The sequence below is a fragment of the Parasteatoda tepidariorum genome, chromosome 8 (assembly GCF_982258835.1).
Source record: "Parasteatoda tepidariorum strain Cologne lab strain chromosome 8, Ptep-v5.0, whole genome shotgun sequence".
Taxonomy (NCBI): Eukaryota; Metazoa; Arthropoda; class Arachnida; order Araneae; family Theridiidae; genus Parasteatoda; species Parasteatoda tepidariorum.
The window spans coordinates 33,171,592-33,187,363 of NC_141762.1; the positions used below are offsets into that span (position 1 = coordinate 33,171,592).

At 27.2% G+C, this 15,772-nt stretch overlaps 1 protein-coding gene across 16 annotated transcripts in view; it reads left to right on the plus strand.

Annotated features, from left to right (window-relative positions):
• The window catches only part of eya (eya transcriptional coactivator and phosphatase 2), a 152,433-nt gene that overhangs the window by 51,245 nt on the left and 85,416 nt on the right, over positions 1-15,772 (plus strand). For 9 of the 16 annotated variants that reach the window (XM_016069260.4, XM_071181536.2, XM_016069261.4 and 6 more), the window contains exon 2: positions 12,375-12,442. In XM_016069260.4, the coding sequence (XP_015924746.1) occupies positions 12,375-12,442 (68 nt within the window). Of the gene's footprint in view, positions 1-3,415; positions 3,700-12,374; positions 12,443-15,772 lie in introns of those variants that run through there. The other 7 variants (XM_016069256.4, XM_016069259.4, XM_016069258.4 and 4 more) reach the window with 5 other exon arrangements.

A 15,772-nucleotide genomic window follows, 5' to 3' on the forward strand; every position in this document is an offset into this window, starting at 1 on the left:
ATAACAATTTTCGATGCACGATTTCAACTTGTTAATAAAAAACTCTAGCCTATTTCTTCCTATTCCTATAAAGCTGTTATTAATAAATGTATAAATAATTAAAAGCTTCCGAGTGATACTTTTTTGGGGAAAAATATATCCTACATTACTTTTATACGAAGAGAGCGTTTTAGGTTGATATCAAAGCAATCTTTGGCCAATCATGAAAACTATCATCTTAATAAAAAATGCTAATTTTTTTTTAGAAAATTAACAATATATTTCTTACAATAAGATAATAAACACGTTAAGCACATACCTTGTTTTCATAAGTATACCAAATGTAATATAATCCAATAATGATTGACATATCCTTCGACTAGATGAAAGCAATGTCTTTTGGCAATTTGATGTTAAAATTTTCTGGGGGAAAAAAACTTTGATTAATTTCGACATATTGAGAGAATCAATAAAAAATAAAAGATTTTCAAGATTGCTATATTAAACCATTTTTTTATTTCATTAATGCTAAATAAAATTAATTGGAGATCATGGCCTAATTAATAGCTAAAACTCGAGTAATAATAATTAAATAATAAATCTATGAGGAATTTAACATGCAAATACAAATGTCGATTGAAATAATTTGGAGGGAGAAATAGTGTCTAAAAATTAAGTTAAACTTCTACAAAAGCGTAATTTTTGTGGCTGGAAATTTATAAACACCATAAAAAAGAGTTACAGCCACTTATTGTACGCTATTAATGACGAAATTAATGTATCAGGTTAGAGAACTAATTTTTAAATGAATAAACAATTCAATTATTCATTATTCAATAAACAATTCAATTTAGAGTCAAAAACTAAAATTTAAATTAAATTACTCGATTTAGTATTCTGATTGATTTTAAAGTGCACGTGATTCAACAAAATAAGTAACTTATTTTCACTGTAACACAATTTGAATCAAATATATTTGTAAATCAATGAGTAGTAGGTGATTAAACATATTTGTTTAATTTTATTTTTTTTGACTATTTTAAACAATCATTGTAAGCTAATATGTTTTTTCATTTCAACACTGTTTAATTTTTTTTTATCGTAACTCAAGAAGCCTAAACGTTCGTAGATCTGCATAGAAAAGCATTTTTATTTTTATCGTATACAAACATGCTTAATTTGACTACAGTTATAAAACCTAACTGTCACACACTTTTAATTGCACAAGTTATTGTGAAAATATGCTACGTAATTTTTTTAAAATTATACGTTGTTCAAGAAACCTTAAAGAAGTTTCAGTAAATGTGCTGAATGGTAATTTACAAATAACCACACAAAAAAACTTAATGCTTATTTGTTATTATAATTATTATTTAATGTCGCATTAGAAAGAATTTCTTCAAAAAATCGTTTTCTAATTTTACATAGTACGGTTTGTACGAGTTCACATGTATGAATAAAAAATATTACTACTAAATATGAGTTCGGGCTAACTTCTGTAGGTTCGAGACCGAAGAATTTAATTTTAATCTAAGCCCACCTGATCTTAAGAAATATAGGATTACTTAAAGTCCGAGATATACGTTGGATAAAGGTCAAAATTTTGAAGTTTTGCTGGTCTCGCTACTCAGACATTTAATGTCTTAACAAGGAGATAAGTTAATAAAACCTTTTCTTAACATTAACCAGTAAAAAAAGCGAAGCGACTAAAACTCCATGATGATTAAAACAAAAAAAGAAAATTACATTTTTAATCTAAATGAAAGTCATTTGACAATTAGTGTTGTTTTGATATTCTTTCGCGTTTCCTTATTTGTCATTTTCCTCACTTGGTGCATTAGTTTTTGCCGGTCGCTTGGAGAGGTTTTGATGGTCTCATCTAAAGGTTTTCCTTAAAGCAAAGTCTACGGGAAAAAAAAAATTCCGTACCTTCCAAAAGTGGTGGTAAATAGTTGAGGTCGTTTTCAGAGAGGTTGGTCTCTTTGGAGATTTCACTACTCCAAATGTTCTCATGTTGCTTAAGTATCATGGTTATTTATCATTAAAATAGTTAATAATAAATATAGGATAATATAGGAATAGTACAACAAATGCTTACATTAAAAAATAATGTGATAATTAACTTAAATGCGCTTTAGATAGATAATAAAATAAATCAGCAGTGGCTATTGCGTAGTATTGCATTGGTAAAATATTTCCACAGCTATTCTGCCGTCTTTTGATGCCAGCGCCACTTCAAAGGAACTAATCCTCATCAGCAGTTCGCATTAGTAGAAGTAATGTTATAACACCAATTTCTAGGGTTCGGTACGATAGCGTTTATGTTATTCAACCAATCCGAACTGAGCCTTAAAAAAAAGGATAAGAAATATTATTTGTATACTGGGCACATAAATTTGGGAAAAAAAAAAAAAAAAAAGAAACATCAGTGTAGGGTATACTGGGCAAATGTTATAGTGGGCAAAAATTTCAGTGTAGGTCATACCAGGCAAATGTAAATGTACATGTATATTAAAATTAAGTTGTGTACTTATTTGCGCAGTTTGATTTTAACAAAGTTTTACATTTTTTTGGTAGGGCCGTGTTTACAGTTTTCAATTAGGCGAGCCAATAAATTTTATTTGTGAAGTTCTTTTTTTAATTATTTTTATTTATTTATTATTATTATTATTTTGTCAAAACGAAGCGAACTTTAACAGTTATAAATTTCTTAAAGTAAAGTAAAAGGATCAGAATAAACAGATCTAAAACAGTGAGCAATACCTACTTGCACAGTTTGATTTTAACAAAGTTTCAAATTTTTCTGGTAGGGTCGTGTTTACAGTTCTTAATTAGGCGAGCCAATAAATTTTATTTGTGAAGTTCTTTTTTCTAATTATTTTTATTTTTTTATTATTATTATTATTTTGTCAAAACGATGAAAATTATTGTGAAATAATTTTTTAAAAAAATATTAACAATCTGTATCAAAAAAAGGAAAAAAAATGTCACGTCGATCGGTGTAGCCATTCAAAGGATATTAGGGAAAGATTAATCTGCAACAATGGCTTTAAACAATGAAATTTCGTAATTTAGATATTGCACTTGAACTAAATGACACCAGCAAGCGGCGATTGTTTACAAACCACTTGGTAAAAATTTGCAAATTGTCGGGGGGGAAAAACACGATCCAAATCGGGGCTCCCGTTTTCGAGTTATTAGCGAACATTCATCCAGACTTACTTTTGCTTTTATAAATAAAGATTTAACTAAATCAAACATTTGTTTAAAAGTAGTAAAAAGATTTATGAAAATTTAATCATGAGCCCGTCTATCATTTGGCCCGTCTATCTATAATTCCTACATCATTTGGCGAGACAAAATTGGCGAAAAATGAAGTGGCACTATCGCAGTGACAGCTGACCACGTCTTCCGGTAACCCTGCTTGTTTGATATCACTGTATGAGAATGTGAAGTCCCGCCTCCCACACTTTCACTGCCAAGCACCAAAATGAAGCTTGTTTTGGTGGAATTTTTGCAGAGGAAAACGTGAGCATGTGACTTATGCGGGAACGGAGCAACGGTGAAGCGCGGGATACATCCTCATCCCTAACCCAACATTTTTTGGAACCCCTCAGAGATATGCTGTACTTTCAAACGAAAATGGTGGATTTAGATGAGTGCAATAATAAAGAACCTTCTGCAAAAAGAACTTTGGAGGATTTATCTTATCCCAACAAAGTAAGGTTGAATCAAAAAAATTTTATGAACCATCTTAATAGAAATAAACAGTTTTACATAGATTTTTTTGAGGAAAAAAAAATCTATGTAAAACTTTAGTTGTTTATGTCTATTTTAAAGCTGGTTCATAATGACTAATTAATATTGTAAATAATATGAGCGGCCACATTTTCAGATTGTACGACGCTTTTAAATCAATGTATTATAACTGTCAAAGAAATTTAGAAGATTTATCTTTTCCTAATTAAATAATGTTGTTTGTTTTTAATGAATAGTGGTGTCATTTAAATGGTAGTGTATCTCAAGATACTTAAGGAAATTTAAATGTTTTCTTTTTCATATAATTCCTTTTATAATGACATCAAAATGTTATCGATAAATGATAAAAACAGAAAAGTTTTCTGGATTAACTATGCCTCTTAATTATTATAAGCTACTTAAAAATTAAAAGAATTTATTTTTATATCGTTTATCTCATTTTTTCAAGGCTTATTAAAAACTAAATAATATTTTTTTATTTTTTTATCGAATTTTGACAATGAAAGTGTTTTAGGGATACCTAATGAAATTTTCGATTTTCTGCATTTATTTTCAATAAGAAAATTTTTTACATAGACGTTATAAGCATGATTTATTTCTAGATATACTATGCATAAATTAATTAATATACCAGAAAAATAAATTCTGAGGATATATCTTTTTAGTATTCATGTCATCTTAAAAGTTTATTGTAAATTGTATAAGCAGATTATTTGCTTTATTGAATTTAAATAAAAAAAAAGGTGTTTTAAATTACTTAATTTAATTACAATTTTGAATACCTAATTAACCTATAACAATATCTAATTTAGAATACCTAATTAAATTAAGAAAATAATTACAATACTTCTAATTTTAATTTGTTTCATAATAGCAGGTAAATGTTATACATAAATGATATAAACATTAGTGTTTGCTGAATTCGCTATATTTTTAGATGATTTATCTGTACATTATTTTCCTCATCTTTTCAAAGTTTTACATATTAACTAAGTAATATTTTATGATATATTACGTTATCTATTTCAATTTGTTTGATAATAATAAGTCTTCACATTTTTAAATAAAGAGAACATAAAAAAATTTCTGGATTTACTATGTTTTTAAATCCTTATAATATTACTAAAATTGCAATTAAGATTAGTTATTTCATCCTCAATTAATATAGCTGTTAGTTTTGATTAGATTTATATAAGTTAAATCCCTCAGGACATTTTTAATTTATAATAACAAAAATATTTGAAATAAATGCTTAAGGACGTAACCATATTTATATTTGATTATAATATCACTTTAACTAGATTTATCATATTTTGATAACTAGAAATATTGCTCTCTGACTTTTGTAATTAAAATTAGAATTAAGTCAGTTTTTATATTATCCTTGATGTTTTACTGAAATCTTTGTTTGCTTTTCTCTCATCTTTAATAAAAAAATATCAACTTAATCTGAAAAGTTGACATGAATTATAAACTTCAACAACACCTGGATAAGTAATTTTTATACTTTTATCTGGAGATAAAATAAAAACGAATCAGTAAAGTAGCTTTAATTAATCGATTTAATTAAATATGTAAAATTTAATAGAAGGAAATCCAGATTCCGGCGTACTACGCCAAATGTAAGAAAACTAAACAAGGCAATTGAAGGAAACTGGTGTCATCAATTGAGTCTGATGTAAAAAGAAATCCTGAAGATTAAGAAAAGATAATTGAGGGGAGGGGGGGGGGTAAACCCTGTTTATTGGAAGATGATACCATACTTATAGAGAGAATGAATGATAAACTAATTTCAAAGTTGAATATGTGATGTTTAAAAATCATAAATTCCAGAATACTCTTCAGTTTCTAAAATGTTTTTAAATGCCTCATAGGAATTTTCAAAAACATCGATAAGCAATATTATTGCAAATCATAATTAACCAGCTTAATTTTTGTAAAATATTTTTATATCTTAATCTAAGAAATTTTTACTCAAATCTTGAAGAGTTAGCCTGTTAAATAATTACATTAATTTTGATTTTTCTACATAGAATTTAAGCGACAAATCCAGCTGATAGTTAAATCTTTAATATGAATAAATATAAATACATAACCATGTGTACTTAAAAAATAAACGAATACAATAGATTTTAAGTAAATAAAATCATAATACTAAATATTAATTAAATTCTTTTTAATGCATGCTTTGTTTTTCAATTTTGATTTTGAATATTCGTAATTATTGAATAACAACAAATTTTATGTTTTGCAAATGCTTGTAAGTATCTGTATTAAAGTATTTTATTTTTAATTGCAACAAGAAATAGCGTATCACTATTTTTACCGATAATTTTAATTATACGCAACCGCAATCTAAGCATAACTTAAAAATGGTGTTGATGTTGTAGTTTATCTAATATGTGTTCAAAATTAAACTTTTAACGCGAGTCATTAATAGATTTTGGCGTAAAATTTCTACTTTACGCGTTCGTTTTTTATAGTTTGAATTACAAGAAAAATAGGAATGAATACTATTTAAAGAAAGCTTATATTTTATGTAATTTTTTATGTATGAAAAAAAAAACTTAATATTTTCTTGTGAATTAAAATGAATATACAGTTATGTTATATTTGTTTAGGTCTCAACGTGTCAGTCAGAGAAAGATTTTTTTATTTTCAATTTAAACTTATTCCCTTATTGCACATTTGAAGAACTTGCTGAACCAATACTACCTTATATTAAAATAAGATTATGATCAAAAGAAATTTCTCACGTTTTAAACTGTAAAACAATTTTTGAATTAAAATATTGTTTAAATGTAAATCACATATTCTTGATCAGATAGCAAGGTCTTCTACCGGTTACACTGCAAAAAAATTTGGATCAAATCACTGTATTAAGTACTAGCACATTAGCATTTTAGGTGCATCATCCATATAAAATCCATTTTTACTGTGAAATATTATGCTGTAATTTTTGCGGAAATATTTATTAAATTAGAGTGATTCAGTAATTAACTGTAATCATTACTGCAAAAATTATGGTGTATCAAATTTTTTGTTCAATAATATGCTCCAGTCAAAATGGGAATTACAGTAAAAAATATCGTCACTTTTTACTGGAATTACTAAGTTCTTTCATTTGCTATAAGAAAATAGTTTTTATTTTGAATTTAAAGTTGTCCTTTATTGCAAACTTAAAGAGCTTGCTTAGTCACTCCTACCTTATTAATATTAAAAAAAAAAGGTAATATCTTATATACAATTTCACACGTTTTACACTATAAAAGGCTTAAAATTTTTTTTTTGAATTAAAATATTGTTTAAATTTAAATGAGGTATTCTAGTGATCACAGCAAGGTTTTCTACCAGTTGTTCTTTCCTCCCCCCCCCCTAAAAGCTCCAATTTTCTAGAATTATTAATCGCATCAAATATAATCAACTTTTCTTTCGACATAAATATTCATTCAAATGTAATCTATTATGAAGTATAGTGATGAGATGAAGTTAAGCGATGAGAAAATTTCATTGAAACAAACTTTTAAAGGTGAAAGTTTAAGTACATTTATATTTTAGTATCTTATCATCTTATAAAGTGTATTTTTTGTGTTTAGATAATTCGGAAACGTTATGAATCAATTAAACAAGTCACTTGTCAGCATATTTCTATGTGAGGTAACTTCCTGAAATGATAAGTTTTTATTTTTAAGAACTGTATGAGAATTTAAATTCATATTTTTGTGCAGTAGTACATTTTATATATTAAAAAAAAAGGTAGATTAAATGCGTTGTGGACTTTTTTTTAAAGGATTATTTATTTTCTTATAGATTAGTATCTTTAATAAAGGATATTAATTCAATATTTAAAATGAAAATTTTAAAGTACATTGTTTGATTGTATATATGAAGAGTAGTTTAAATCGTCTTGCAAGACAAATAAATAAATAAAATAAATGTAAATAAAATAAAGAAAAGGCATGTCAATTTTGTAGAAAGTTATTTTATCAAAATACAAACTGTGAAAATGGAAAAATTACTATATTTTTCACTGGAATAAGGTACCTAAAGTTAAGAGCCATATAACAACATGCTCAGTTAGTTGCCTCAGTTACCTTGTGTTTCAGTAACTTCTCATGAAAAATTAAATGAAATACATTTTAATTTCATAAAATATTTATAAACTATCTAGAAATTATCTAAATTTTTTTAAAAAAGTAAAGTGCATAATTATCTCAACTGCAGTAACTATTTCAAAAATACGTTTGTTAATCTTTCCATACTAAATTTTTAAAAAGGTAAAATATGTTTTTAATGAATTTTAGTATTTTTAAAATTTTTAGAAATTGTCTAATTTTTTTTAAAGGTTCAAGCATATAAACGTCTCACCCGTATATTTTTATCTGCTTTGACAATATTTTACATTAGTTAAAAAATTTTTTTGTGTAATTAATCATTGATATTGTGCCGTATAATCTATCCACAAATTATAGCTTTTCTCATATTTGCGAATACAATCCAATTAATTTATTAAGAATGCGTAAGTACAATTCTGAACTTTTTATTTCGCTTTATTGTACTTAGTTTTTTTTTTTTTTTTTTTTTTTTTTAAGGCTATGCGCATTTGTTGAACTTCAAAGATTTCTTTGACTGAAAAACCGTGAAGTTTTTCTTTTTTTAATAAAATTTTTAAGTACTGCATCTAAAACCGCATTAGTAATGGTATTTATTATCCTGTTTACAATTATTGCTAATACAGTGAGCACAATTATTATTACTCCCTCCTTCAGAACTGCGGACATTTTATGACGTTTTTCATCTGTTTGTCACCCGCACCCTCTTTAACTCAATGGGTTCAACCCTAGTGACCCATCTTTTCTCAGAAATGGATGGGAAAAAGAGTAAAAGAAAAGAAAAACAAGACAGAAAAGAAAATAGGAATAGAAAAAAAAGTGTCTTTTTTTGATGCCCCCTCTTCTCTCAACCCATCTTGGTGATCTTTTGAAGAAAGATACACACTCTTTCACTTGTTTTTAACTATAGTGATGGTTTATGAAAGTAGTATGTTTTTCATCTGTTATTCAATCATGTTCAATAAAATGTATGCTCAAGTTCAACGATTCAATGTTATCGTTAAAGTGTATAGGTTTTTGGGCTGATTATTTTGATAATCGGATAATTTAATAGGTCAATCCGTTGAAGTTCGAGAAACTGTGTTACTTCTGGTGTTACCTATTCAAGTTGTTATTTTAAAAAGTGAAACGAAATTGAACTGAATGAATGTGGTGCAAATAGGATTCAACCTTAATTAAAAAAAAAATTGAAGCTTATTTCTCTTTAAGATGAACCGCAGAGAAAGTATGTTTTTGTGTCTGATTTAATAGTTTAAAATGTCGTTTGCACTAACTAATTAGCTTATTGAATTTGATTAAGGTTGAGTCCTAGAACATGAAGATTCGATCAGCACTTTAAAAATTATTCAGGGTGCGTTTTTTCGTTTGCGCAATTTACAACCTTTTTTGACTTTCTATAACTTATCTGACATTTAATATAGAGTTCTTACTTTTTTACTGGAGCTTAATTAAAGCTCAAAAATTCATTAAATGCCAACTCTTTTTTAAAACGAAAACTTTTATATTTTAGAGCCAAAATGCCAAAATTAAAAGAAGAAGAATCCCTCTTTACATAATTTTTTATTTTATTTTGACTATAAGAATTCCTTTCTTTTCATTACTTTCTCGTCATTGCTTGCTACCGAAGGAAAATATTCTTAATCAAAGCGGAAGTTCTGCAGCAATACGCATTTAATTAATTAATATGCGCATCACTTTATTTTAGACAACGAAGTGATTCATTTTCGTCCGAGTTATTTAGGAAATAAAAAAAAGCAATCTATTTCATGAGAAATGGACATGAAGGGAGAGACAAAACATTCCGGAAGTGAAACATGTTGTTTTATTACCACCCCACAGGTCCGTCTGGCCAACAGGTGTCAAAATGCTGACTTGTCAAACGAATTCCTCCATACATTAAATTTTAACAAGGTTCCTGGACGCTACGGGTACTTGTAAAGAATGAGATCGATGATTTTAACATGTTTTTCTCATCGCCGAGATGAGTGCTAGATCAGTGGATTTATAATTTTATTTAATTTTGTTCCTGTCAGGGGCGTTAACTAGGTACTTAGGTGTTCAGGATGAAGTTTAATATATTAACTTAAAATTCCTCAAAGTTGAAAGAGTTAATATATTGCTGCAATGTAAAAGTTACATTTAAGATTTTTAATTAAGTGAAAAATTGTTCATATTCGAAAATAAGAAAATGATCTATTTCTATGATTTATGAAACAATTTCAAAATGAATATGCAATTTAATAAAATCGTTTGAAATAAATGGGAACACATACAAAATAAACAAGTTGGACGTTGAAACATGCAATCTGCTTAACACTTATGTTTTTTATTTTATTTTTATCTTCTGGTTTTAAATTGTAAAGTGTTGGGTAGTCTTTTAAAATCCATCTAGCTCTCCAAACGATTAGCTCCTCTGCAAAATTTTACAAAAATCAATCCAGTTATGCATTACTTTTCTATTGAATAACATTTTGAAACCCAGTTTTTTGATAGAGGAACGATCCAAAAGAGCAACAATAATTCTTTTTTAATTCCCCAACCTTCAACTGTAATCTTATATGAAAATGATTATTTACAATTAGAATTTTACAATAGTGAGATAAAGGTTGTTAAAATCTCGATCAAAAGGATTTAATATTCAATATTTTTTTTAATTCTTTTGAGTTGAATTAAGAATAAAGAAAAAAAATATTATTAGGGAAAATCAGACGAATTTGGTGGATTGTACGGTATACCGGTTTCTAAATCTGATTCTGTTGAAAGAAAATCTAAATTTAAAAAAATACATAATTCTAAATCTGTTTTTTTTTTTTTTTTTTTTTTTTTTAAATTATTCATTAAAAGAATGATTACATAAAACGAAACTCGAGCAAGGAAAATTATTCTCTACGTTTAGATTCTAATTAGATTCTAACATTCTCTACATTTAGATTCTGATTATTTGAAGAAAAAATTTATTAATTCTTAAAAAAAAGTACAATTATATGAGAAATAAAAAAATAACTATTTAATGAAAAAAAAGCGAACATGGGGAATCGCACTCTATAATGGGATTCTAAATCTGTTGAAAGAAGGAATTTAATTCTTAAAAAGTGTTAATTTTATAAGAATTAAAATAATAATATAATCTGAAAAAAAAAAGCATGAATAACTGTGCTCTCTACATTTGGCACTCTAAATCCAAAACTAATTGAAAAAGGAACTTAATTAATTCTAAAAAAGTGCTATTTCATAAAAGATGTGTTATTGTAAGAAAATTTTTTTTCTACTATAAATAAAGAAATAATAATTGCTTTTCAAATAACATAAAACAATTTTTTTAAAAATGATGTAAGAATAATTATTATTTAAAAAAAAAAAGAAAAAAAACAGTTGCATAAAACTTAACAACGTAAGTTTTAATCTGAGTTGCTCTGCATAAGTTGTTTTTAAAAATTTTAATATAAATTTTTGATTTTATTTTTCAAAACTGAATGGGTATTAATCATATCTATATTTCAGAAATATATCTTATATTTCAGCGTAAATTCTTGTAAATATTTATATTAATAACTAACTTAACTAGTAACATGAGCAAAAAAAAATTGATTAACTGCTTTTATACACCTGCTGCATTATTTCAGATAAAAACTATATAAACGTCACACAAAGAAATATAATATTTTAAAATTTAAAAACATCTTTCTAAATTTCTAGTGCTTTAAAGCTTTCAAATACAACATTTCATATATATATGGATAATAAAAAAATACAGTCGAACTCGTTTATAACGAGCTCGGATTTAACGAGAACTCGGATTTAACGAGGGAAACGAGAATATTTGGTTGGATCAATGTTAAGTCTATGGAACAGAAGTCGCTTTTAACGAGCAAGACCCGGTTTTAGCGAGCAATATTTTTCTGTCTGGCAATCTTTTTCCTCATCTTTCTAGTCTTTCTGTCTTATCTTTTTTTCAAAATGATATGAAATGCGCGAGTTAAAAGTAAGCTGACAAACTATTTTAAATATGTAGATTAATGAAAAAAATAAATGTTTTGGTAAGAATCTTTTCCTTTATTTTTCTTTCCGTTTATATTTCCTTTCCTTTAAGACTGTAGCACAACTAGAAATTTTTTGCTGGTTTGGGGGGAGGGGTTAGTTGTCTCTAAATTAAGATAAATATTTAATTAAATTAATTAATGTAATTAAAGTAAGTAAGTATTAATTAAATTTTAAGTTAACTCAATTATTTGACCTCCCAAGTCCCCCCCCCCCTCTTTTGGTTGCACATCTGCCTTAAGGACCCGTTTATTACGAGCACTCGGATTTAACGAGTACATGTTATGGTCCCTTTGTGCTCGTTACAAACGAGTTCGACTGTATTCTTATGCGTTTGCATAATGCCAAGAATGCAAACATAAAACCACTGTTAATTTTGAATCGAAATATTGTTCAGTCTGACCAGGTTGAAAAAGTTTTTCGAAGAGTGTACGTAACATTTCTTACTCGATTATTTGTAGTTATTTATTCTATTTTTATTTTCAGGTCAAAAGAAATCGACAAGACGCCGAAAGTGATATAACCAATATTAGTCAGCACACCAATTCTATAAGGTAGGGTTTTTTTTAAATTTTTTTTTAATAAGTTTATAAAAAGGATTTTTTATTTGCTATAACAAGTGAAATGAAAGTCAACATCTAAATCTCAATTATCGGAAATTGCACGGAGAAAAATTTTTTGGTAAAATTGCCGTACATAGAAGTACTAAGATTTCTGGAAAAAAATTCTTGTAATAAAAACTAAAATATACGGCGATTAAACCATTCATTTAGTAATTTTTCCGTTATTATATTAACGTTTATCGGGAATTCTGGTTTTAAAAATGATAGATTACCACATGCTAAGTAAAAAATACAAAACTGAAAAGTAAATTGAACTTAATATGCTTTTATACCATGATAAATTTGCAAAATTTTGTCACATTATAAAACCACACTGAAAAATATTCCGGATTAAATTACGGTAAAAAGTATCGACAATCAGGGTGCCCGTACTTTTTACCGGAACATGTTACGAAACAAAAAAAAATGATATACCGTAATTTTTGCAGTATTAACTATCGTAAAATCACTGAATTATTCTAATTTCATAAATATTACAGGAAAATTGTGGTGTAATATCTTACTGTAAAATTGATTTTACCGATGATGCACCCTAAGTGCCGCTACTTCACCATAATTCGATGGCGAAATTTTTTGTAGTGCATATTTTACTGTCAGTTTTACCAAAGTTATTATTAAAGAGCTTCGATTAAAATTACCAAGCTTTTTGGTATTCCCATGGACCCAGAAACACAGTTTTTAAAATTTACTGTAAGGGTGATAATTACAGAACATCCTGCATATTTCACTCCACGGAATTAGTTGAATTCGTATTCCAGTATTTTCATTTTTTAAAAAAACTTCATTTATTCGTTAATTTTTGTTCAACTTTTATCAATATGAAATTGCAAATTATGTAAATTAATAATATGTTAGATATTTTGGTTTATTTTGAACTACAATATCGTTCAAGTTTTCTGCAGCGTTAAAAGAGTATTAAGTTAAATCATAATATCTTTCACGCTTTCGGCAACTTTGATAGGGTATTAAGTTAAACTATGATATCGTTCAAGCTGGCGACAGCTTTAATAGGGTATTAGGTTAAACCATATTATTATTTTTTTTTTTAAAGTTGAATAATAGGGTTATAATTTGAACATATCATTCTTTTCTTAAACCTGATTATAAGATACTACTGTTCAACTTCAACGGAATTATAGCTGCATTTATCAACTTATTAAGGTTACCAGTGTTTTTAGTTCTAATGATTGATAAGAAGGATTTAAGATAGAGCCAATTTTCTAAAAAGCGTATGACAATGACCTTATTTCTGTTAATATTTTAATACAATTAATTAAATGTAAAAATTATTATGAACTAGTTTTTAAATGTATCTAAAGGGAAATGAATCGGCATCAATATCTATTTAAATTTTAGCAAAATCAATTTTTTTTAAAGAAATTCATTTTTCCAAGTTCTATTTTGAACTTTTTTTTCCTTGCAAAACATGCCAGTGTGCCTCATAAAAAACCCTTCAAGGCATGAAATTGCTGTATTATCACTCCCACTGCAGATCAGAACGTCAGATATTAAAGAAGATTAGTCGGGGCACGTGCCCCTCCTACTGTTCCATTGTGGTTTGGAGGACCCTATCCTCCAGAGGGATTCAAATGCACACTCAATCAAATTTACAATCTGGCTGTAATCTCCGGTCGAGCTGTTGCCATTTTATAAATCTGTTAATCTGCTTTTCCACTATCTCTCTACTCAACTGTGTTGGGGGGTCAAGGGGACTTAATGTGGGGGTGTACATCCTTTTATTCCATCAAGTATTCCACCTTTTTACCACGGGGTGAAATTAAGTTGCTAACCCTAAAACCACCCCCTCAGACTATCGTTTTAATTTTTCCTCCTCTCTTTGTTGCGTTGACGCTGTCTTTTAATTTCTTTCCGGTTATAGAGATTCAAGGTATGTGAATTGCAACAGAAAAATTGAAATTTATTCAAAACTGCCTATCTTGGTTAAGCTTCAAATTTCTCAAAAATAAATATTTTTCAGAAAACTCTGTTAAATCTGATTCAACCTATTTATATTTAGAGAGGTATCTCACAAATGCCTAATAAAATTACATTAAATATTAGGTTTGTTTTAATAGTGCATTGAAATATGTACTTTTATGATACTGGAAAGTAATTAACAATTTGATACAGAATTTTTATTAATTATATTTGTTTTAATTTTTTTATACATTCTTCATTTATTTAGGTCAAAATAAGCCAAAAATAATATATTTAGCATTTTAATAATTTATGGTATGAAATGCAACTTGGAATATTGATGTCTTTTTCTGCGTTTAAGGTAAAATCTTTCTAACACCACTCACTTCCAAACAATAATTTTTCAAATTTGCAATTATTTAGATCTGAAAAACATAGTTATTCATCATAGAAATTTCTTAAATTTACAAAATCAATTATTGATAAATTTTTGATGTAAATAAAAAAAAATTAAGAAAACTCGAACTACTTTCTTAGATTTTATGTTTTAGAACAAATATAATTCCCATGATCTAACAGATTTTTTATTGTAACTTTTCGACTGTAATTAGTTAAGAAATATCGAAATATATTTTTGCTTGTAATTAGAGCATAAGAAAAATATTATATAAAAGGGACACCAGTGTCCCATCTGCATCAAAGTGTTAAAAGAAAATAATTTCTAAACAGCGATTTCTGGAAAAGTAAATTTACTGTTCTATGCCTACAGAATTATAAAATATAATTACTTTAAAAACGAAGAAAAATACATGAAAAGTATTGCTGCAAACATGCAAAATGTAAGTACCATCACTGCCCATGTTTCATTTTGAAATTTGTTAAACCACAACAAACTGCTCGCTTAAAATATTGCTAACTACTTAACAATCAGTCATTCCCTCTCAGAAAAAGTCGATTTGAATCACAATACGGTTCCACGTAATTGTTATCAATTCTAAAAAGTGTTATAATATTTGCTTGATTTCACTTCATAAAGGTTGCAACAATCTTTATGGTTCTACCAGCTGCATAAATTGTAACTGTTGAGTCACTTTACCAAGATTTAGATATAACTGCGAATCCCTAAACTCTAGAAAAATTGTTTTTTTTTTTTTGCAAGTGCAATGAACGAAGAGAATTTTAGTTAGACATAAAATAATTAATAAAAGACGTAGAAAATGACTCAGCATGAATAAAAATAGCTTCACTCAATTTTTAGATTATTAAAAATACTTCCAAATATGGATAAATGCTAGTTATCGGTGCATTAGTATAATACGATAATTATATTGAAACAGTTACACA